The following is a 25,780-nucleotide window of genomic DNA, read 5'->3' on the forward strand; positions in this document are numbered from 1 at the left end:
ATTAATAAGGAAGAAAAAAAGAGTGTGGGAGAAATATCTAGAACAGTTATTCAATGATGACCAGAGGAGGCAAGAACCAGAGGTATTAGACACAGAGGGACCAGATATCCTAGTAAGTGAAGTGTAAGTGGCCATACATCAAATGAAGGAAGGGAAAGCAGCTGGGCCAGATGGCATATAAGCAGAATTCCTCAAACTACTCAATAAAGAAAAAGCAAAAATGATCACAGAAATATTCAACCACATTTACTCATTGAGCAAAATCCCTCCAAAATGGTTTACATCAAAGTTCAGTGCCCTACCTAAGAAACCGAATGCCGAAGTATGTGGGGAATACCATGCTATCAGTTTAATGAGCCAACTGCTAAAACTGTTTCTTAAAGTGATCCACAAGCAGGATATACAGTTCGCACTTCTACATGCAGTTAGCACAAGAGAAGCAGAATTTAGTATACAAGTAACGTTCCAAAGATGTAGAGACATCAATAGTGATTTTTTGCTTGCCTCATTGATTATCAGAAGGCATTTGATCGTGTGAAGCATGAACAAATGATAGAAGTATTAAGGAAACAGGAATTGATGGGAAAGATCTAAGAATAGTAGCCAATTTATACTAGAACCAATCTGCAGTCATGAGAATAGATCAAGACCAATAACAACAAGTGAGAATATGACATGGCATCAGGCAGGGCTGTATAATATCACCGATACTCCTTAACTGTATTCAGAATGCATATTCAAAGAAGTTTTACTTGACATGGAAGAAGGAATCTCAGTGAATGGTGTCACACTCAACAAATTTCATTATGCACATGACACCGTAGTGTTTGCGGATACAATGGAAAGGCTGCAGAAGCTGATAAACAAAATTTCTGAGACAAGCAAGAAATATGGCATGGACATCAACACAAACAAAGCAAAATTTATGATCATCAGGAGGAATAACACTAGAGGTGTGAATCTGTAAACCAATGGCACAAGCATAGAGCGTGTTTCACAGTACCCATATTTGGGCACCATCATTAACAAAGCGTGGGATAACTCGCAGGAGATAAAGTGTCGCATCAGAAAGGCGAGGAGTGTTTTCAACTCAATGAGCTCAGCCTTCAAAAGTCACGATCTTACCATGAATACAAAAATGCGGCTCATCAGATGCTATGTGTTCTCTGTTATCTTGTGTGGTGTGGAAACAAGGACCCTCACAAAGGCAACCACTGCAAGACTCCAAGCCTTTGAACTCTGGCTATACAGAAGAACGTTGAGAATATCAAGGACTCAAAAAGTGACAAACATTGAGATTCTACGACGAGTTAACAAAAGCCCAGAGCTGATCAACATCATAAAGCATCACAAACTACAATACCTTGGTCACGTCATGAGGAATGAAAATAGATATGAGCTGCTTCAACATATCCTGCAAGGAAAAATCAAGGGAAAGAGACCTATGGGACGAAGAAGAATTTCCTGGCTCAACAACCTTAGATCTTGGTTTAATATTAGCTCTGAAGAACTGTTTCACACTCCAACTGATAAAGACAGGATAGCCATGATGATTGCCTAAGTCTGAAGCAGACAGGCACGCTAAGAAGAAGAAGAAGAAAAAGAAGAAAATTATTTTCCTGGAAGTTTTTTCCTCTTCAGTTTTTGTTCCTGTCAATTTAATTCTTTTTGTTTTACTTTACTATGTGCCTTATTTCTTCAGCAAACTAATTCTCTTGTCAGATATGCAATGAAGTTTATTTATTGTTTCATTCTTGTTGTTTTATTATTCACTCACTTTCTGTGATAAGATTACAGTGGAACTTTGATTTTATGTTCTCCAATTTTACTTTCTTGTGATTCTACACCATAAATTCATAGCCCCTGTGAAAAACTTATAAGATCAATGCTAAAAATTCACAGATTTTACATTTCTTCCTAGTAAGGTTTACCGAAATTCTAAGTTCTTACTCGACATCTCGCTTGACTTCATCCTGTTTTCTTCCTACTGACATTTGATGTGCTGTTTTCTTCCTACTGACATTTGATGTGACTGAACGAGTTATAAGTGGCACAAAAGACAGATGGTTCACACCACACACGGTGGCAAAGTTAAGGGAATATTGTCGGCCGTTGTGGAGAGGGGAGACGTGACAAAGAAAATGCAGACGTAAGCCACGATCAGTGTTGCCAACATTACTTGCAACATTTAGCTTAACTGCGCAACTATGATATTACTACTAGTAGTTTGCAGCAGTAATGGAGAAACAAGTCAACAGACACGAAGTGATCCGGACCGAGCCAATAGGTGATGAAGGGGCCCAGCCACCACATTTTCTTGTGCCGCATGCAACTCAGTCTCATATTTTCATGTATTTCTGGTGTACTGTGTTCAAAAATATATATTTTTTTCTTTTTATTTTTGTCATCAGTCTTCTGACTGCTTTGATGTGGTCCACCATGAATTCATCTCCTGTGCCAACTTCTCCATCTCACAGTAGCACTTGCAACCTATGTTCTCCATTACTTGCTAGATGTAATCCAATCTCTGTATTCCTCTACAGTTTTTTTCCCTCTACAGCTCCCTCTAGTACCATGAAAATTATTCCCTGATGTCTTAACAGATGTCGTATCATCCTGTCCCTTCTCCTTGTCAGTGTTTCCCACATATTCCTTCCCTCTCTGATTCTGTGCAGAAGCTCCTCATTCCTTACCTTATCAATCCACCTAATTTTCAACATTCGTCTGTAGCACCACAACTCAAATGGTTCGATTCTCCTCTGTTCCGGTATTCACCACAGTCCATGTTTCACTACCATACAATGCTGTGCTCTAAATGCACAATCTCAGAAATTTATTCCTCAAATTAAGGCCTATGTTAGATACTAGTAGACTTCTCTTGGCAAGGAATGCCCTTTTTGGCAATGCTAGTCTGCTTTTGATGTCCTCCTTGCTCTGCTCGTCATTGGTTATTTTACTGCCCAGGTAGTAGAATTCCTTAATGTCATCTACTTCGTCACCATCTCATTTCTGTTGCTTCTCATTACTTCTGTCTTTCTTTGATTTACTCTCAATCCATATTCTGTACTCATTAGACTGTTCATTCCATTCAGCAGATCATGTAATTCTCCTTCACTTTAACTCAGGATAGCAATGTCATCAGTGAATCTTATCGTTGATATCCTTTCACCTTGAATTTTAATTCCAGTCCTGAACCTTTCTTTTATTTCCGTTGTTGCTTCTTTTATGTCAGAACAGCCTCTCTAGTGCCTCTACCTTTTCTAAAACCAAACTGATCATCGTCTAACACATTCTCAATTTTCTTTTCCATTTGTCTGTATATTATTCTTGTCAGCACCTTGGATGCATCAGCTGTTAAGCTGATTGTGTGATAATTCTCATACTTGTCAGCTCTTGCAGTCTTCAGAATTGTGTGGATGATACTTTTCAGAAAGTCTGATGGTATGTCACTAGACTCGTATGTTCTACCCACCAACATGAATAGTTGACTTTTTTCTTTTTTTTTTCTTTTTTGTCCCAGTGATTTTAGAAATTCTGATAGGTGTTACCTAAACCTTCTGCCTCATTTGATCTTAAGTCGTCCAAAGCTCTCTTACATTCTTATTCAAACACTGGATCCCATCTCTTATAAATCCACTCCTGTTTCTTCTTCTATCACATCAGGCAAATCTTCCTCCTCGTAGAGGCCTTCAATGTACCCTTTCCACCTATCCGCTCTCTCCTCTGCATTGGACAGTTGCACTCTTAATGTTACCACCCTTCCTTTTAATTTCACCAGAGGCCATTTTGAAATTCCTATATGCTGAATCAGTCCTTCCAACAATCATTTCCTTTTCAATTTCTTCACATTTTTCACGCAGCCATTTCATCTTAGCTTCCCTGCACTTCTTATTTATTTCGTTTTTCAGCAACTTGCATTTCTGTATGCCTCAATTTCCCTGAACGCCTTTGTACTTTCTTCTTTCATCAATCAACTGAAGTATTTCTTCTGTTATCCAGTTACTTTCTTTGCAACCATGTGTTTCTTTCCAACTTCAGTGATTGCCCTTTTTAGAGATATCCATTACTCTTCAACTGTACTGCCTACTGGGCTATTTCTCATTGCTGTATATATAGCCTTAGAGAACTTCAAGCGCGTCTCATCATTCCTTAGTACCTCCCAGTCCCACTTCTTTGCATATTGATTCAACCTGGCTTATCTCTTAAACTTCAACCTACTCTTCATCACTACTAAATTGTGATCTGAGTCTATAATTGCTCCTGGGTAAGCCTTACAACCCGGTATCTGATTTCGAAATATTTTCTGACCATGATGTAATCTAACTGAAACTTTCCCATATCTCCCAGCCTTCTCCAAGCACACCTCCCCCCTCTAGTGATTCTTGAACAAAAATTTGCTATTACTAGCTGAAATTTATTATAGAATTCAGTTAATCTTTCTCCTCTTTCATTCCTTGTCCCAAGCCCATATTCTCCTGTAACCTCCTCTTCTACTCCTTCCCTGACAACTGCATGCCATTCCACCATGACTATTAGATTTTCATCTCATCCTCATATACTTTCTCCATCTTCAGCTTCAGCTTGTGACATCGGCATGCATACCTGTACTATTGTCATCAGTGTTTGTTTGCTGTTGATTCTGATCAGAACAACCCTACCACTGAACTGTTCACAGTAACTCACTCTCTATCCTACCTTCCTATTCATAATGGATCCTACTCCCATTATACCATTTTCTGCTGCTGTTGATATTACCCTATACTCATCTGACCATAAATCCTTGTCTTATTTCCATTTCACTTCACTGACCCCTACTATATCTAGAATGAGCCTTTGCAGTTCTGTTTTCAGATTTTATGACTTCCCTGCCATGTTCAAGCTCCTGACATTCCATGCCGCAACTCATAGAATGTTATCCTTTCATTGATTACTAAATCTTTTTCTCATGGTCACCTCCCCCTTGGCAGTCCCCTCCTAGAGATACAAATGGGAAACTACTATGGAATCTTTTGCCAATGGAGAGATCATCATGACACTTTTTCAATTACAGGCCACGTGTCCTGCGGATACACATTACGTGTCTTTAATGCAATTGTTTCTATTGCCTCCTGCATCCTCATGCCATTGATCATTGCCGATTCTTCTGCTTTTAGGGGCATTTTCCCAAACCAAGGAGAAGAGAGTGCCCTGAACCTCTGTCTGCTCCTCCACTCTCTTTGACAAGGCCTTTGGCAGAATGACGGTAACTTCTTAAGCTGGAAGTCTTCGGCCACCAATGCTGATTATTAATAAAAATTTAAGCAGTGGCAGGTTTCAAACCCAGGACAGATGACTTTTGATAGCTAATCAAAGACACTACCTCTAGACCACGGGTGCATCATGGCAAAAACGTCATTTGACAACCTTTTAAATTCAAACACTGAGTCTCAAAGAATATACTCAGATATAATGGGGGAAATGTGACCCATATCTGGTTAGTGAACTGTTATCGGCTGGCGACTGATTAAGTCAACCAGCAGCCAGCACAGCCACTACACTATACTAACACACACAAAATGAGCTCACCTACTGGATGTGCAGAGGGGGGAGTGGTCCTTCAATGACGGGACTTCAGGTAGGAGTGAAAACATTTTTGGAAGTACTGAAAACATACTTTTCATGTAGACGATGTGGTATGACAGAGATGTCAGAAGGAAGCAGGCCAAGGGTTTTGCATTAGCACATTTTAAATACTTTCATGTTCACATCTGACACGATACAGTTGCAGCAACTACATATACAACTCACATATATACTTTGCACCACACACTGTACATTGTCAAGATCGGCAGCAGTGATAGAGGGCATGAAGCGAAACTGTAGCACCTGAGCTTTCTTTCAAATTTACATTATACACAGTGTACAGAAATTCACTGAGCTGACTTCTAATAAACTTGTAACATCAATTGGGAAAGTCACCTCATTTTTTCATGTGTCTGTTCATCTCATCAAGCCTAAAATAACACTTAACAGTCGTGAGCATATGAAATGCAGCTTGTGAGAAATGCATTACTAAATAACAGCAATAGTTTACAAAGTTTGTCATTAAGCAGATGTGTGCATTTATGCCTATGGTTTAACCACTTAGCTGCTGTGATGTTTTTGGTTTAATTCAACAGGTTTGTCAATTTTTGCTTTTTTTCTGGGTAAGCATAAAGGATGATCTCGAAAAATTGTATGTTTTGAACATATGATTTGTGATAATAGCTTCTTGGAAAATAACTCATTTACTTTGTACCCAGATACCAATTTCAATTTTTTTATCACTTTTTACTCGCTATTACTCATCTGTGATTTTTTAAATAACTGATGAAATTCATTACCACAAATTACTGTATAAACGTTGTGTTGTACATTTAATTTCATTCACTTTGACAGATTTTACACAAAATATTGGAGAGGATTACGATTTTTAATCGTATATGCCAATTACATATGTTTTTGCTCATGTTTTGGGGGGAGGGGGGTTAACATTTTCTTCAATTCTGCATTTTTCCTCAATTTTGGGTTTTAAGTCCGGACTACACAAAAATGTAAAGTAGGGCTTTCACTCTATCTACTGTCTTGTGTGTGTTGATGATGTATTTGGATCCATTTTCTAGCAAAGTTGTTTCTTGATTAGTTAGCTGTGTGTCAGTAAAGTTGACCACGCATTTGTAGAATGTGTGGTTTGTTTGTCTTCTGTTTTCATGTATAACAGTTTTGTTTTGTTTCAAAAGTCCATCTAGTATTTGTTGTTGTTTTTCCTATTTTATTTTTATTAGTATTTCTGTGTTTTGTTTAACTGTATTCATGATGTCATTTAATATTTCAGAGATTGCCCAGATCCACATGAATTTTGAATACTTTGGCACTGAGTTCTTGCTTCTTTGTGTGAAGGTATTTAATTTCCTGTTTCAACCAATCAATTTTGACTTTGTGTTTGGCACAATGCTGAAACTTCAGCAAAACGTGTCTGGGGAACAAAATCATAAAAACTGCATCTCGCTCAAGGTGGACAGTCTCCAAAAACAAATATATCTGTAAGCAGACATTGTCAGAAGAGCTTCAACCTCAAGATGATTCTGTAATTATTGTTTACATTACATAAGTTGTATGACTGAAGTCAGTTTCTCACTCAATCAGATAACTCAAATGGGTAATAAACCCTCAAAATAATTTCCTAAGAACTAAACAGAAGGCACCACAGTTTCCATTTATCTTCACCCCTAGGGACTGTGGCATTAACACTCAGATCACTAAACTGGTAAATAGAAGACAACAGATATCTATGAAAGCAAGCTCCACTCTCTCAAGCAGTCAACAACAAAAACTGAGGCCAGGAATTCAAAGACGCTTTGCGAAAGGATGAGTCTGATAATCAAAACTGCGAATAACAGCAAAAATGGGTCTGCATGGAGGCATAAGAGACTAAAATCACATTCGAAAAGGTGTCTACATCTACAGTCTAAGAAATCCACTACACAGTGTACTTCACCTTCAACCATGCGAAAAAGCTACATAGCAATAGTGGTTGTCTGTAAATACAGCAAGACATCAGGTGCAAAATTTGATATTATTGCAGTCAGAACAGTCATGGCATGCTACTAAAATTATGTCGTCAGTTGATTGGCTAATAACTTATTGCCAATGCTTTCACTCAATTCTTCATTGTGTTTCATAGAGCCATTAGAAAGGATAACATTACAAATTAATATAAGACAAGCAAATTATAGAAACAATTTGCACACTGCATTAAACAGTAAACTATCACCATACTGCATATAACTTACTGTGCTTAGACCAGCTAAATTTAACCTAGTAAATTATAAAGAAAGCCACAACCTCAGGGAAAGAACTATTGTTTAAATTCTATTAAAATCTTAATATTTACTACATTACGTAGCTGTCCCTGTCCCCTCATCCCCCCCCCCCCCAAAAGAATTGCTACCTTAACTACAATACACTATTACCCCTCATGTGGCTTGATAGAAAACACTTCATTTTTGCCATGATGCTAGCAGAAATGTTTGATCCTCAAACCTAGATAATTAGATAATTTGTTACAGGAGTGGCTAATGAGGCACATGTTTTTAATTTTCTTTTGAGTTGATAAGTACTCCCAATTTCCTGCTGTATGTTAAAGGGGTCTTGTTGAATGTCTTTGCTTCAGAGTATATAATTCAATTCTGGAAAATAGAAAAGGGGTAAATTCTACTCGACAGTTATTTTTGTGTTATTATTGTGGAAACAACAGCTCAGCTCAGATTTATTTCCAGTATCAGCAACAAGCATTAATGAATAAATGTACTGCTAAGTGAATAAGAATTCCGTGATCCTGAAGGGGACCTGTGTGAGAGCTGCATTTTATCTACTTTACTTAATTTCTTGTGCTTCTATTAAATAATACATTACTCAATTTATTTCAACTGTCCGAGAAGATAATTCTGCAAAACAACAATGCTATTTTGCTCAAGCATCTTTCATCTAATAATTTGTTACATATCTGGAAAAGCCTTTTTCAGTATTCTGCAAAATGCAGTCAAAATATGCATGCAAAGTACAATGACTGTGTAGATTAAATTTAACATAACTGGCCAAATCGTATAATGAAAACACTGTTAACAAACACCTTTTGGTCAATGCTACTGAAGCATATGAACTATCTGAATGAAGTCATTAGTGACTGACATGGTCACTATGTTACAAGCACACATAAACAGAATATAGTGGCTCGGAAGATTTTAATCATCTAAATCCTCACCTGCAATGATACATTAGGTGCTACAGTGTTATTAAGGAGGCTGTCTATATTTTGCAGACCAGTGGGCAACTGATCTGCAGTGGCATTGGAGGGAATCAGAAGCTGCTGCTGTTGCTGTTGCTGTAGCAACCGTTGCTTCTGCTGCTGCTGCTGGAGGATCTTTCTCTGTTGTATCAGTGCCTGCTGCAACAAAACAGTTCACATATCATCTTATCTTAAACAGAACAAAGATAAATCATAAATAAGACAGCAGAAAAGGCAGACAATAGATAGCACATATTATAATCACAGCGACTAGTAACTATGAAACCAGACACACACATACTTATACCAAACATGTACAAATGCAATATAAGTATTGTTAACGTGATATATGAAAGTCTAACAGGAAGTATCAGGAGACAGATAAGAGTTACCTGATTTAGAACTCCAATCCCATACTGGGGTGCACCTGGTCTCCCAGGCACAGGAGTAGTACCTGCTGGCAGTCCAAATCTGGGCCTCTGATACACAGGTGGAGGTGGGAAGCTGCCCTGCTGAGGAGTCTGATTTGACATCTGGAACAATGTGGTTCGCATTACACATCAGACCACTGACAACTTTCAAAGTAAAGTTACTGAGCAACTATGTGTCTTGGCAGATTTGTGTACCACTCTAAATCAACTATCACCAAGTGAACATTTTTAATATGTATACAAAACCTGTTATAGAGCAAGAGTATAGATCAAGGTGAAATGAAATGTCATGTGTCTAGGGCCCCCCGTCGGGTAGACTGCTCAACTGGTGCAGGTCTTTTTAGTTAAGCCACTTCAACGACTTGTGTATTGATGAGGACGAGATGATGACGATGATGATGATGATGATGATGATGATGATGATGAAGACAACACAAAACCCAGTCCCAGAGCGGAGAAAATCTCCGACCCAGCTGGGAATCATATCCAGGCCCCTTTGCATGGCATTCTGCTGCACTGACCACTCAGCTTTCGAGGGGGACACACAGATCAAGGTTAAAAACAGTCGCACACTAATATAACAAAGAAACTGTTTCTGACCACTCAGCTATCAAGGGGGACACATAGATCAAGGTTAAAAACAATTACACACTAATATAACAAACAAACTGTTTCTTAGTAATAAATGCAGGGCTGTTCCTTTTTAGGATAGAAGTTTTCATGCTATCATTTAGCCATAGCCATGCTCTTTAGTTCTCTCATGATAGTTACTTTTGATGCAGTCTGACCTCAGCGATCACTTACCTTCCACAAAGAATAAAATTTCAGTAACCTGAGTTCTATTTTTGTCTTTGGTTTCCCTTATTTATATTTGACAATGACAAAAAAGTGATCATTGCTTTCTGCAATTTGATTTGTGTTTCTTTTCTAGAATATTTTACAAGCGTACATCTAATTTTTATTCAGGTTATTAAAAAGTGTACCAGTTTTGTTTCAACAACCTTGTATAATCATGGGTGATGTTGCAAGTCATGTTTGTACATTGTATTACATGTTCTAGGAAAACATTATCTTGCATATGTTTCCATCATTACAATATCTTTGTCACCAAATGCTGGCAATTAAATTTATTGTTTTCCTGACATTTCACAATTGCATTTTACAGTAAACTTAGTTATCAGAGAAAGCTAGTACACAATGGCTCAATTATCAGCCACGAGAAAAGTGCTGACTGTATATGACAGTGTACATCCATACCTTAGCTCTTCCATTTCTTGATTAAAATCATTATTTGAGTTACTGTAGTAATAACCTAGAAGGTTTTACATTTCTCTGGAAGACAATCAATCACACAAAAACAGAAAAAGTATAAACACACTCTTCTTACAACCTGTTCACTGTAAATAAAAACCAACAACTAGTAACATACACGAAAGTAGCAAGGAAAAACCTACCGTTGAGGCAGCATATGTTGGAGGTGTCCCCGGCAGAGATACAGTTGGGGAAGAAGGACTCTTCACTGCTGACTCACATAACATGAGAGATTTCTGAATGGCATGAATAGCCATTTTCTCATTCAGACCTTGCTGGTACCCACTATTATTAGGTGATGATTCCATTGCATCCAACATATTCATGATGGCAGATGAATCTGAAAAGAAGAGAAAAAAGGAAACATATTATAACTTCGCAGTCCACAATATTTATAGAGGACTTACAACCAGTATTGCACAGATCATCAAATCACAGAACAAATCTCATACAAATGTTTCTCCTGTCAGTCAATAATAGGATATGGGGAATTAACTGCAGAACAATAATTTCTACGATAAAATTTGCTATGTGTGACCTGTAGTTACATTACTTAGGGTGAGGCACATTCTGTCCGATTTATTTTATCAAAACACAGAGCAATTTACAGAATGACAATTATTTGGCCCTCATTCTCCTGCTCTGCCAATCTCTTCCTCATTTGCACTGAATGGCAGTTTTTCTGACGACCAACAGTTTCACCCCCTGACAGAATGGGAAACTGTGGAAAAACCCTAAACCACTAATACATATGTTGCCTAATAATATTACCATCACAAGATACTTAATCTTATAATTAATTGGCATACTTACAGTTTTGAAAGTGGAGGGAATGGCAAGAAATCCTATGAAAAATTACTACATGCTTTTTCTGAAAACTCCTTTGAATAAATAGTTTGGAAGCCCACTCATGATGGAAATCCATTAGATCTAGTGGCAACAAATAGACCTGACCTTTTTGAGAAAGTTCACCTGGAAACTGGCATAAGTTGATAGGAGATAGCAGTACCAACAATTATTACTAAATTACAAAGAGCATCTGAAACAAGTAGAAAGATTTACTTGTTCAGTGCACTAAACACAGAGGAAGTAGAGTTATATCCCAGTGATTGCAACAAAGCATAGTATGTGCCATAATCATCTACAAGAATGGTAGCAGAAGGGACCTACAAAGCTACCATCTCATCTTACTGAGATCAGTCTGTTGTAGAATCATTTACCTCTGGGCAGGAGCATATATCTAGTTTAGAATAATAGGTGACTGAAAACTGCATAAACATATACCAAATACATTATTGGGGAGGGGGGGATATAACAGTCCATAGCTCACAGTCACTACAAAGAAACAAGTCTAAAGAAACAGAGACTACCGCGCAGCTGATGTAAGACAAAGCATAGGGCTGTAGATACAGACATGTTGAATGAAATGCAATTGGCTGCCAAAAGGTACATGTGTGAAACCTTCAATGATTACTGTAGCATAATTTTATTGAAAGATCTCTCATAAAATGCAAATAAATTTTGGACATTCAAGGACAAATAGTTTTCTGTCAGATACATACTATAGATTCCTTTAACAAAACCCTGCAGCCAATGGTAGGAACAAAGCATGGTATATGTCATAATTATCTAGAAGAATGGTAGAAGAAGAGACCTACAAAGCTACCATCTTCTCTCACTGACATCAATTTGTCATAGGAACTTATAACGTGTGGACTCATACATAACAAGGTATCTCAAACAGAATGACCTTCTCATTGACAACCAAAGATTTTAAAAACATCAGTCTTGTAAAACCAATCAGGTGGATACAATATGAGGGGTGAACCAAAAATGAGGAGAATTTTTCTCGGGCTGTTGGTAGAACATTAGCTGCAAACTCTCCTGCTAGGTGCCTTCACTAGATACGAGTTTGTACCAGTTGCCCTAGAGGCATTAGTGTGGAAACATTATGATGTCAGTGTGACTGTTTTTGAAGGTGCAGTTTCATGTGTTTGGTGATTTATTGATGGCAGATAGTAAATATCAACATGCTGACATCAGGTTCCCCATTAGGAAATCAGCAACAGTGACTGTCACAATGCTTCAAAGGCTTATGGGGAGGAAGCTTCAAGCCCGGCAACAGTTTACAAGCAGTTTTCTCATTATGAAAATTGTCAAATGTCAGCTGAAGATAAATTATGACTGGGACATCCCTAGACTTCCAAAACAGATGAGAGCATTGAAAAAAAAATAAAATAAAATAAAAAATCCATCAGGGTGGATGTGTGCTCAGCAACTGTGAAATGATTATAATCTGGGTTGAAAACAGTGAACAGTCATGTATCAATCTGCATTTTATTGCACATCTAACTAGATTTCAGCTGTAGTATAGTGAGTGATCATCAGTGCATTTAGTAGCAATTTGAATAAACCCAGAAAGCATGTATATACACATGATGTTAAAATGACCTTAAAACTGGAATCTACTAGATCTCCAATATAGTAACAATGATACATGATTGTTTTCTGCATTCATCCCTGCTTATGAAAAAAATCAGTGTTGCATTCACCTTTGATCATTGTAGAACAACTGACAAATTCATAGAACTATTGGAATATCCTGGCATTCATGCCAATGAATGTTGACTGAAGATTTGAATATGAATGGTGTTGCAGAAAAATTTGATAAGCATGTGCACACAGCCAATCATTTGTGTATGTGCCAGGAATTTAAAAAACAGCCAGAAACTGATCTAGATTTTGACACACAGTAATCACCAGTGGCAAGTCGTGGTGTTATGGATATGATGCAGAAACCAAGCAACAATGCAGCCAGTGAAAGACCCCTTCATAACCACGCAGCAAGGCTGGTGAGATAAAGTTTTTCTTTTTTTTTTCGTTTTTTTTTTTTCCCAAGGGGATCACATACCATGAATTTGTTTCCCAAGGTGTCGCACTTAACCAACATTACTATCTTCAACTGTCAAAGCAATTACATGAAGCAGTGAGGAAAAAAGACCCAAAATAATGCCCCTACAGACAAAACATTGAGTGTCAGGCAGTTTTGGGCCATGACATGGGGAGAAAAAAATACATAAATATATCACTCGAGGCACTAAACAACGAGTGTAAAAACTGTTTCATCAATAATGAAAAAAATGTGGGCACAAGTGTTTTATGTCCAGCAGAGATGATTAAGTGTTGAAAATGTTTTGTCAAATGCACGATGTTTTTTAAACCAATTCTCATTATTTTTTGCCCAATCCTCATATTTCTTGAATTCTGAAAAACATTTGACTCAATACATCAACACTTACCAACAAAAAATGATCATACAATTATAAATAAAAATGTGTAATTGGATTGAATTGGATTGAGGATTTTTTGGTTATGAGAAAGTGGAATATTAGAAATAATAAAAGTAACTGAAATGAAAATAGTATTGGGACCCTTGGTCTTCATGTCATATGACGATATTAATAGTAAAGCCCAACTTTTCACATATCATCTGCCTCATAAATCTGCACAAATATCCAATCAGTTCTTGATGAGTTTTCAAAGCGGTGCAAAGGAAAGTAGTATCTTGTGACTACAGTACCAATGAGTCACAACTGGAATCAATCAATTCATAAAAATGCCTGGGTGTAACAAGTTGTAGGGATGTGAAATGGGACTATCACAAAGGTAAGATCATAGATAAAGCAGGATACTGGGAAAATGCATTCAGTGTACAAACACTTGTGCATCCCATCTTAGAATATTGATCAGGTTTGTAGGGCTCATACCAAGTAGGACTAAAAGGTGACATTGAATATGTATAAGTAAGGGAAGCATGGATGGTCATGGGTTTGTTTGACTCATGGTAGAGCATCATGGACATGTGAAAAACCTCAATTGGCATAGGCTTGAAGATAGACACCAATTATCATGCAAAAAAGTACTTATGAAGTTTCCAGAAACAGTATTATGTGAAGAATCTAGGAGTAGACTTAGGCACCGTTTGTATCACTCCCATTGGGACCACAAACACAAGGATGGACTATTTACAGCACACACAGAGGCAGTCAAGCAGTCATTCTTCACAGACTTCATACACAAATGGAATGAAAAGAAACAGTAACATGTGGTGCAATAGTAAGTTCCCTTTACTGTACTTTCTCAATGGGCAGCAGAGTATGTATGTCGATGTAGGTGGAAGTCACCACAAATAAATAATAAAAAATGTATTGACCTTCAGGTCATTGCATGATTATTAGTGGAACAAAATCATTAATTACATGAAGGAACTAACAACCACAATACAAGCTTTTGTGATTCACAATAATTTTTTACAAGGGCAATGGACAGTAGTCATTCACATACAATGTGGCAGTTTTTATTCATTTCTGAATTTCTTGACTATACACAACTCTTATTTTCACATTAGGAATATGACATGTAACTGCACTGACACAACTCTCACCAGACCAGCTAAATTTACAAAATCAAGCAGAATGTAAAACATGTAGTGCATCATTCTAGGAAGATAATATGTGAGCTTAGAGTCCACACTATTCCATAACAACAGAATACCTGAAAGCTTATGAATAGTTTCAGTTGTGGTTATGTGCCTGCCTACTGCTACATGGCAGACTTTTATTGGCAGACTTTTATAGTGAGTGGTTCTCTTTATTCGTTCCATTATTTGCATTCCACCCAGAACTTTCCACATTCATATTTATTTTGAAAAAAATAAAAATGTCTTGAAAAAGGTACATAGTGTTCTTTAGCTTGACTATTTCCCTAAATATGTTTGACAAACAAGAATAGCTATGCAGGCTTCACAAATCTTCCCATTTCCCCATGTCAAAATTCTTTTGTGCTATGTTTCAACTATCCCTCAGAATGCACAAATTTTTGATGTTTGTGTATAGATTTATATAACGATGGGAACAGCCAAATTAAAATAATGGATTCAGTCAACTGTTGGAAAAAAATTGATTTATTCAGTTGTATAAGGGACATTCAACGAACTACAGAGACAGAATAAAAAGGTGTATTTTTACAAAATGAGATTTTTACTACTCCTCAATGCAATCCCCATCAATATTAATAAATGATGAGCTAGTATTTTTATACCTGATGCAAAAGTGTCTTTTGTCTTGTTGTCTGAGCCACTCTTCCACAAGCTTTTTGACCTCCTCATTGCTGCTGAACTTTTTCCCATGAAATGCCTCCTTGAGTGGACCAAACATCACAAATACAAAGGAGTCATATCTGAACTGCAGTGAGGAAGTGGTAGTATCTCCCAACTAATTTTTTCGATGGTTTCTTGGGTCATCTGGACGATGGGTAGGTGAGCATCGTCATGTGCAATATCATGCTTTTTCTTTGAGATCTGCAACGTTTTTCGCTCATTACTGGTTTTACTTTGTTTGTCAGAATGCCTGAGCAGTAGGTACTGTTTACTCTAAGCTGATCTTCCAAATAATCACAAAGGATGACACCTTAAGCATCCCAAATGATGGTCAACACTATTTTTTCTGCCAACACTTGTGTTCCAGTTTCCTTTAGAACAGGTGAGCTGTGTGCTTCCATTTCTTGCTTTCTTTTTTGGACTCTGGTTTGAAATAGTAACCTAAGTTACACCACATGTTAAAATCTTGTTAAGAAGAGGGTCACCTTACATTTCACAGTGTTCTTTCAAATCTGTCTTGTTTCTTTGTGTTGTTATGTTAACTCTTTCAGGACCCACCTTGCACTTGTTTTGCTATACTTGAGCTTCTTACTGATAAGGTTATTAACTTGCCAACACTTACTGCAATGGTTTCTGCTTATGTTGAAACGTAACATGTATATCTCTACAAACAATGTCCTCAATGCAGTTTTCAAGCAAAAGAGTTGGCATTCCAAGTGGCTGGAAAGGGTGTTCCCCGTCAATCAGTCAGAGGGGTTCAACCATTTTTCAACTGTTCTATCCACTTGTAACAATTTATGCAGATTGTGCAACTTTTACCATACTGTAAAAGCATTGGAGAAAAGACTTTAGCCAGTTTTTCACCTTCAGAAAGCAAACAACAGAACACTGAACATTGTTCAACTAATATGGGAACTTCAAACTGACATTACATTCTCAAGTGCAATACTGAGGTTATAAACAAAACAAGTTGTATCTATCAGCTTTTCTCAGCTCATCCCAGTGATGCCAACTCATGGAAGTACAATGCTCCTCCAGCAAACTGTTTCATGTTGTTGTTGTTGTTGTGGTCTTCAGTCCTGAGACTGGTTTGATGCAGCTCTCCATGCTACTCTATCCTGTGCAAGCTTCTTCATCTCCCAGTACCTACTGCAACCTACATCCTTCTGAATCTGCTTAGTGTATTCATCTCTTGGTCTCCCCCTATGATTTTTACCCTCCACGCTGCCCTCTAATTGGTGATCCCTTGATGCCTCAGAACATGTCCTACCAACCGATCCCTTCTTCTGGTCAAGTTGTGCCACAAACTTCTCTTCTCCCCAATCCTGTTCAATACCTCCTCATTAGTTATGTGATCTACCCATCTAATCTTCAGCATTCTTCTGTAGCACCACATTTCGAAAGCTTCTATTCTCTTCTTGTCCAAACTATTTATCGTCCATGTTTCACTTCCATACATGGCTACACTCCATACAAATACTTTCAGAAACGACTTCCTGACACTTAAATCTATACTCGATGTTAACAGATTTCTCTTCTTCAGAAACGCTTTCCTTGCCATTGCCAGTCTACATTTTATATCCTCTCTACTTCGTCCATCATCAGTTATTTTGCTCCCCAAATAGCAAAACTCCTTTACTACTTTAAGTGTCTCATTTCCTAATCTAATACCCTCAGCATCACCCGACTTAACTCGACTACATTCCATTATCCTCGTTTTGCTTTTGTTGATGTTCATCTTATATCCTCCCTTCAAGACACCATCCATTCCGTTCAACTGCTCTTCCAAGTCCTTTGCTGTCTCTGACAGAATTACAATGTCATCGGCGAACCTCAAAGTTTTTATTTCTTCCCCATGGATTTTAATACCTACTCCGAATTTTTCTTTTGTTTCCTTTACTGCTTGCTCAATATAGAGATTGAATAACATCGGGGAGAGGCTACAACCCTGTCTTACTCCCTTCCCAACCACTGCTCCCCTTTCATGTCCCTCAACTCTTATAACTGCTATCTGGTTTCTGTACAAGTTGTAAATAGCCTTTCGCTCTCTGTATTTTACCCCTGCCACCTTTAGAATTTGAAAGAGAGTATTCCAGAGCAATTCCTCTCTTTAATTATTGAATGCTCCTCATGGTTTTATGCATTGGTTGAATTATTCATTCCTTTTTTACATTGAAACCAGTCTGTGTATGCAACCAAATGAAACCAATTAATTCAGTTGGTTGTACTTTTATATATTGATTGCATTATTATTACTCATTCATTTCTTTAAAGCAAAACCAGTCTGTACAAGAACCAAATGAAAACAATGACATGATCCCCAGCGCATTCAGTTAAGAGGGGAAACATTTGATCATTTTGGCATTGTTAAATTGTGCTGTGTTATCATCATCATCACTATTATTGTAATTCCAAAACCTGCTTTTTATTTGGGGCCAATAAGTAGCTTTTAGTTTGGGTTTTTGTCCACATCTACAAATAACCATGCCTGGGCCAAAATGCTGAAATGCGCAGTGGCACAGAAATCATATGACTGGATAGAAAGTCACTCTCATGATACATTTCTTGTGTGTGTGTGTGTGTGGGGGGGGGGGGTGAGGGTGAGTATCTGACAAGTGATTGTATATACTGAGAGTCATTTAAGTCATTAAGCAATTGACAAACTGTATCTTGCATGCTTTCTGTTCGCATCACCTCAGCTTTTACTGAATGAGAATTATTGGCGATGGGTGTAAATCAGCAGAAAAAAACAGTGCTTCAATAAATTTAAATAAAAGAGTCATTGTTCATCTTTTTAAATTAAATTTATAATGTAGTGCCTGTTATTGACCTTTAACAACCAACTAAAAAGTCCATATTTAATGCTAGAAGTATGACAAATTTGCATTTAAGTAAAATAGAGAAGCATTGGATCATCAAAAGCCGCACACAAAAAAGAAAAGAGAGAAAACTTGCTAGCTTTTGGAGCACATCCTTTTCAAGTTACAGGAGGCAAGAAGAGGGGCTGGAGAGGATAGCTAGTGGCCTGGAGAGAGGCAGCTGATTTGCTGGCTAGGAATGTGGGAAGAAAGCGTGGTATGTGCACATGCTACACACGATTCATAGGTGTCGGAGCCAGCAGGGAGCAGTGCATGATGAAGGTGATATGGAGAGGTGAATTAGTGATAGGAAAGGGGAATGGGGAGCTGTTGGATGGAAGGTGTGAGGACAGTCAGTTAACAGAGGTTGAGGTCAGGATGGTTCCGGGAGCAAAGGTTTTTTTGTGTGTGCATGTTGATGAATCAACGCTTCTGCTTTCGATGAGAGGTCTCCTTTAATCCCAAAGCATTTAAGTTCTACCAGAATTATGCAACTATAATTGTAGTCAAGTAAATAAATATATAAATTTTAAAAATATTTCATTTTCTGAAATACACTTTTATCCATCTCTGCTTGAAATAAGATTTGTCTCAAAATAGTTGTCAACCCTAGTCAAGGTCCATGCATAACCAAAAAGGACAAAAAAGTACGAAAGGGAATCCATTAAAAACAAGAGAGTGAATGAAAAAACATTCATATGGTTGATGTAGCCAGAGAGGCTACTTTCTTTCAGTTGTTTCATCCAACTCAAAAAAATCAAGTGAATGAAAAAACAATTGGTTGTTAAAAACAGTCGGCTGACCTGTCCATAGGTTATCTACAATGTGCCTCACATGTTTCTAATGCTTGGTGAATACTGCTATTTTGGTTGCCACCATCTACATAAATATTATGTAACTTGGGAAGGGAATGTACACAGAAATGTTTGTATTGGAAGGATTACAGTTTTTTGGAACACTTACCATCAGGCACAATATCAATAACTTGGTCCAGCAGATCAGATAAAACGGGATCTGATGACTGGTTATCCCACGTACTGGGACTACTGACACCAGATCCAGAAACAGATCGAAAATCTACAGTTGTGGCTCCTGATACTGGGATATTGAAACTACTTTCAAGTTGGTTCAGTTGTCCACGCTGTTGTTGCACTTGTTGCTGCTGCTGCTGTTGCTGTTGTTGCTGTTGCTGCTGCTGCACCTGCTGCTGTGCCTGTTGCTGAGATGACTGCACTTGCTGTTGCTGTGCCTGTTGCTGCTGCTGCTGTTGTTGTTGCGATGGCTGTTGCTGAACTTTTTGCTGCTGTATACTCTGTTGCAGCAGCATGTTACTTTGTTGATGATCTTGTTGCGTGAGCATCTGGTTGAGGAATGGTGTGGCACTAGGCCTGTTGGGCTGTGGCCGAACCTGTTGCCTCGACACATCAGTTACCTGTTGTGTTGGCCGTGCAGTAGCTGCAGTTGAGGATGGAGGTTGCACATTTCCACTTGGCCAGCCTGGATGCACAGACACAAACATATACAGTAAAAATCACTATAAAGATCCTTTGGTTTTTGCCGACAAAACTTACAAAAAAATAATTGACTAAGTGTTAATTATTAATGAACCATGACTACCTACATTTAAAAATTAACTTTCTATGTCTTTCAGCTACCATGAGAGACATAATATAGACAATATCTCAGAGCAGCAGTGCTTCACTGTATCTGTATTACATATTATCCAGGGACCAAGCAATTAAAATATATTTAGCAGTAATGTGGGTCTGATTTATGTGAAAGAAAATGTGATGTTTTAGATTTTGCCAATTTTCTCCTGTTAAAACAGCAAAATTAAGCAACCCAATGAGAAACAGTCTCCAAATGACTTACTGGGAGTTTGAGGCTTGCTGACACGTGGTAGTATCTCTTGTGGTGTAGCCGAGATGACAGAAGCAGGTATAGGTGGGATGGTGGCTGGTTGCGATGGTTCTTTAGCCAAAAGCGATGCGAGCATTTTGTTGCGCTCCCACAACTTGCTCGTTCCAGCTGCAGTGCCACTTCTCGACACTCCCGGAGGAGCTCCAGAAGGTCCACCGAGCCTCATCTTTGCAGACGAAACTCCCGATTCATCTCCGTCATCACTCGGCCGTTTGCGTCCTCCAATCAGTGATGATACTGTCAAGCTGCCAGTGACATCAACACCCACACCTGCCCCAGAAGGTGGAGATGGAGAAGGGTTGCGGAAACCGAGGCTCTCGAGCAGAGGGTCATCGTCACGATGCTGACCAGTATCGGGCCCTACTTGAGGTTTGCTCTCTTCATCTTGTTCTTTTAGTAGTTGTTGCAGCAGTTCATTCTGTTTCTTCAAACCAGCTCTCTTCTCTAAATCATCATCATCACTTTTCTCATTGAGCAGCTGTAAAAAATTGTATTTAAGTGTCACAAAAGGCAATATACATTTGAAGCCACAGATGGCAGTACATAAGATGACATTTATTTGGTACATAAATATAATGTAACTGACATGCCATTACATGTGAGCGGTGACACCACTGATATTTCTTGATAAAGAAATTACACAACTGATGAGGGAGATGAGGCTGCAAGTACATGCAGTTTGAAAGATTTCTGAAATATTACATGACATGCAAGCAAGTGGCTGGCATCGACGTAAGAGTTAGCAGAAATCCCTCTAATTGAACATCATTAAGTTCTTAATTTATGCAGTTCATAGTATTTCTGCTCTGTCATACTGGATTACATCTACTGTGTTCTAGGAAAATGGTTTCCACTCCATCCCCCCCTCCCCCCAATTCCTCAGTTTCATCATAACTACCACAACTCATACAGTTAACTCCTATGACTGCTACTGGTTAATTACGGTTGTGCAAACATCAACAACAACAATTTCTATAAATGTCATATGTGTGCTCTCAGTAACCAACTATAAAAGGTTATAGACAGAAGCAAAATTCATCTTTCACACTGCAAAACAATTGATTGTTTTGTGGGTGTCATTAACTCTGAGCCAGAAAAGTGTTATCTGAAAAAGTGTAAGTGGAAAAATGGAGCACTGAGGGTAAAACAGGGAAAGGTGGAAGGAAAATTTATATTAGCTTTAAAAACGTTACAGTGGAGTATTCCCGACAGTGAAACAAACATTACATATGAAAGCTGTGGATCAAATAGGATTTGAGTTTCAGTCTTGCGCATGAATTTTAACTTACCCCTAATGTTTGAGAACCATCAATAATCAGTCAAAATTTTATTTTTTATCCTTACCAAATTGCCAGTTTTTTAAATAAATAAATACCAGGTATTTCTTTTTCAAAAGAAGGAACTGTAACACAAGCTTATTGTTAATGCAGCCACACAACTATTATCATTTAGTCTTTGACTATATGTAAAACACACCCCTCTATCTATTTTTGACATTGCATTGGAATAAAGACTTACAATAAGCCTTTGCAATTGTTAACAGCCAAAAATTAATTTTATAAAGTTTGTTTTAAATTAAATAACGAGTGAGAATAATTTCATTCATCTTGAGTTCAAAACTTCCAAATAATTTCATCAGATCTGCAGAGAAAATAAAATTATCCAGAGCAGCCTATGTACATGGTGTTCAAAAATAGAAGTGTCCCCTATTCTTACAACAGATATTGCTGATCAAAACTAGAAATAGAAGATCCTACAAACATATGACTGGAATAAAATACTTGTTGAGCTATACACCATTTTACTTGTCGAGAACAGTCCACACTCATTTCTTATTGGTTGTATTTGTCTCCATACTTTAGCCAGTAACTTTAACCGACCAGCATACACCATGTATGCCAAATGATGTCCTCTAACACCACATCCCACATGAAAAAGAATCCAGCACATTGTTCCACCAACTAGCAGATACCGAACAAGAACAAATAAAATTATTTCCCACACTGGAACAATGCTCTTATTGTTCTTCTTCATAAGGAAGAGAAAGACGTATTAGTGGGCTTTCCATAATCAAGATGTTTATTTCAACATTATCAGTGAAAAAGAATTGCTCTTTCTTCTACATCTTCATAATGCGTATGCTGTGAACACTCCCATCTTCCACAATGAGAGCATCACTGTTCACAGGGCAGTGGCAATCCACATGCTTGCAATATGGAAGCTCAACAGGATTTAATCGACAATAAGTGAATTCAGCTGGATATGGCATTCCTGAAGATATTTGTGAACTCTCTACTTTGTCGAACTGCGACCATTATTATGGCTAGAGGTGTTGTTACACAGGATTAGCTACATATCTTCTCTGGGCGATGAATTTTTTGCCTGATGTGCTTACGATCAATTGCTGACATTTCGTACTTGAGGCAGCTGAAGACGATCAGCAAAAGAAATAAAGTGAGGTGTAAAATTAGCTTCGACTGCTGTGGTAAACACTACATGAGTTTTCAAAATGAACAATCTGATGTGTCTGATATGGAATGTTTACAATCAAAGCCTATACTAATATGAAAAGGATACCTCGCTACTCACCACACAGAGAAGCAATTGAGTTGCAGGCAGGCATTTATATGTATCATTGAAGAAGGTGTGCCTAGCTGCAACTCATCACCTCCCCCATGTGACGAGTAGCAATCGATCTTTTCCATATTGTTGTTGCTCCTTGCTAGACTTTCCATTATTTGACAGTTCACACTCAGTGAGCCATGAGCTTTTAATGTAAAAACAATTCAAAAGCTGAGGTGTTATCTGTGAACAATAGAGAACTGATGTGGAGGTGGATGGGCCATGAAGACATGGTAACAGATTGCAGGTGAACCAAGAAAGTACTTTAATGGATGCCAAGAGATAAGAGATGATGGAAATTGTGACCTAATGTAATACAGGAAAATGATATTAAAAATATGCAGGAGCAGTATTGATACATATGACTGAAGGTCAGGTAATTGGCCATTGCCTTATAATCAGGAACTTAGGCTTCCAGTGTACACATGCCTGAATTAAAGATAAACAAATGAATTTTTGAAGCCACAGTATTGATCAAAACGTAATTTACTGGCAAAGTAGGAATTTTATGTTGAAACTTTGTTCAAAATACATATTTTATTATTTGATATCTACTTCACTATCTGAATTTTTAAAGGCTACTGAGTGCCCACTGCATTTATTGTTGAAAATATTTTCTGTTGTCTGTGGTGAAACTGTAATTATTCTGATGATCAACTGATAAAATACCTAACAAACAGATCTACACAGAAAGTTACCAAATTTGAGTGTGCCACCTTGGTCCACAAAAATCATTTTTGTTTATGTTTCACACTAACTTCAGCTGCTGGACTGCCACATGTAACCCATTACGTACATCACAGAATGAAAAAGGTTCCACATAGGTTTGTATAAAATATAAAAAGAAAGTAACATTTGTGAGACATGGTCAGTATTCCCAAAAAGTACAGTACTGCAGTTTTGAATACTCACACTACTGTTCTATTAATAATTTACAAATTTCAACAGCATCAAAAAAAAAAGGTTGAAATGGCTCTGAGCACTATGGGACTCAACTTCTGAGGTCATTAGTCCCCTAGAACTTAGAACTAGTTAAACCTAACTAACCTAAGGACATCACAAACATCCATGCCCGAGGCAGGGTTCGAACCTGCGACCGTAGCGGTCTCGCGGTTCCAGACTGCAGCACCTAGAACCGCACGGCCACTTCGGCCGGCTCAACAGCATCACATAAACAGTGTCTACATATTGTTTATGTCTCTGGTATGAAACTACAACATCTCAAATCATTTACATTCATTTGTATTCCATAACTAAACAACAACAAAAGTTACATTTTAGTTAAATCATAGTTTAGAGATTGTATGACATAATTTGTGTTTATCAAAAAATCTCACCTTCAGTAGCATGTTGTTGCCAGTAGAACTATGACCCGACATCCTAGGAGCATCTGCCTGGAGTCTTCCACCAACAGATCCTCGGCCAGCTGCTCCTGCACCAGCGGGTACCTCATCACTGCGGGCATCTTCATCATCATCCTGATTGAGCAGACCCTTCAGAATTCGGTGCCTGTTCCTCACATCAACATCACCAACTTGCCCTCCTGCATCTCCAGTACTCACTTCATCAGCACTCGTACTCTGACGCTTTGTGAGCAGAAGGTTTCGAAGTCTGCGACCAGAGTCCCCCGGGGCCGAACCGCCGTCAGAACTGCCATTTACATTAGCAGACTCTTGCACCCCGGATTTCGATTCTTCTGTCCCGTCAGAGCAGAAACTTCCGTCTGGCCCCTGCTCCTGCAGGGGGCTGAAAGGAAATGAGTTAGCAAATGGGTGAGCAGGAGTGGAGACTCTTGCAGCAGGGCTGGTTTGGTGGACATACGGGTTCAGTGGGCTAGCGCACACACCACCAGATGGACTATATCCCGCACCACTCGGTGGACGGGGATTTGGGGTCGATACGGGTGTCAAGCTCTGGCTCTGTCGCGAATCGGGCCGGCGGTCCCATCCGGACTGGGCTGCGTTGACACTGCTACCGTCAGGACTCGTTTCTCCTCCACCTACTATATCCCAAGTAGAACTCGGGAAAAAGTCAAAGTCATTGAGGCCGATTTCAGTGGAATACGTGTGGTAGGCGGGACTGTTCGCATCACTCGTAACACTGCCAAACCCACTGGAGTTTGTACGCCCACCCACACTTCCTACCGCACTTACTTGACCGTTCACAGCACTGCTCATAAGTGGTCCTCCAACTGAACCATTACCGTCACTAGGTGAAGTGCCGAAGCTGGGGTTTCCCTGTCCAGCTGACGTCGCCGAACGCGGAGAGTTGGAGAGGTGGCCACACTCCGGAAGAGGGTTCTCAGAGTCTCTGCAGCCAGGAAGCACGCCGGGAGGAAAACACGAACAGGGAAAAAGAGAGAAATGCATCAGTAATGTGTCAAATTAACATGGAAGCAACCATATCACAACAAGGCACTGATGTTAAATAGTATAGATTGTTAAGTAGGGAATGGGAGGACAACTGGTGTAAGAGGATAATAAATGCAGATGAAATTGATACCTGAACCACATATGTATCAATAGGTCACATTGTTGAACACACACGAACACTGCACATAGCACACAAGTGTCAAGCAACCTGCATAGGAAAAGACCATCCTTCAAATAAGTTAAAATTTTTTCTTGATAACTTAATTTCACTGAGGAAGCACATCGCCTTTAGATAGAAGCAA

General features: G+C 38.5%; 1 protein-coding gene across 6 annotated transcripts in view; it reads right to left on the minus strand.

Moving 5' to 3' along the window:
- Positions 1-25,780, minus strand: part of LOC124796397 (nuclear receptor coactivator 3) — a 302,528-nt gene that overhangs the window by 37,349 nt on the left and 239,399 nt on the right. For 5 of the 6 annotated variants that reach the window (XM_047260572.1, XM_047260573.1, XM_047260570.1 and 2 more), the window contains exons 9-14: positions 24,444-25,416; positions 20,437-20,962; positions 19,528-20,061; positions 10,692-10,888; positions 9,199-9,339; positions 8,783-8,965 (exon numbers count right to left, since the gene is read on the minus strand). In XM_047260572.1, the coding sequence (XP_047116528.1) occupies positions 8,783-8,965; positions 9,199-9,339; positions 10,692-10,888; positions 19,528-20,061; positions 20,437-20,962; positions 24,444-25,416 (2,554 nt within the window). The remainder of the gene's footprint in view (positions 1-8,782; positions 8,966-9,198; positions 9,340-10,691; positions 10,889-19,527; positions 20,062-20,436; positions 20,963-24,443; positions 25,417-25,780) is intronic. The other variant, XM_047260571.1, reaches the window with a different exon arrangement.

This window comes from Schistocerca piceifrons, chromosome 4 (assembly GCF_021461385.2).
Source record: "Schistocerca piceifrons isolate TAMUIC-IGC-003096 chromosome 4, iqSchPice1.1, whole genome shotgun sequence".
Classification (NCBI taxonomy): Eukaryota; Metazoa; Arthropoda; class Insecta; order Orthoptera; family Acrididae; genus Schistocerca; species Schistocerca piceifrons.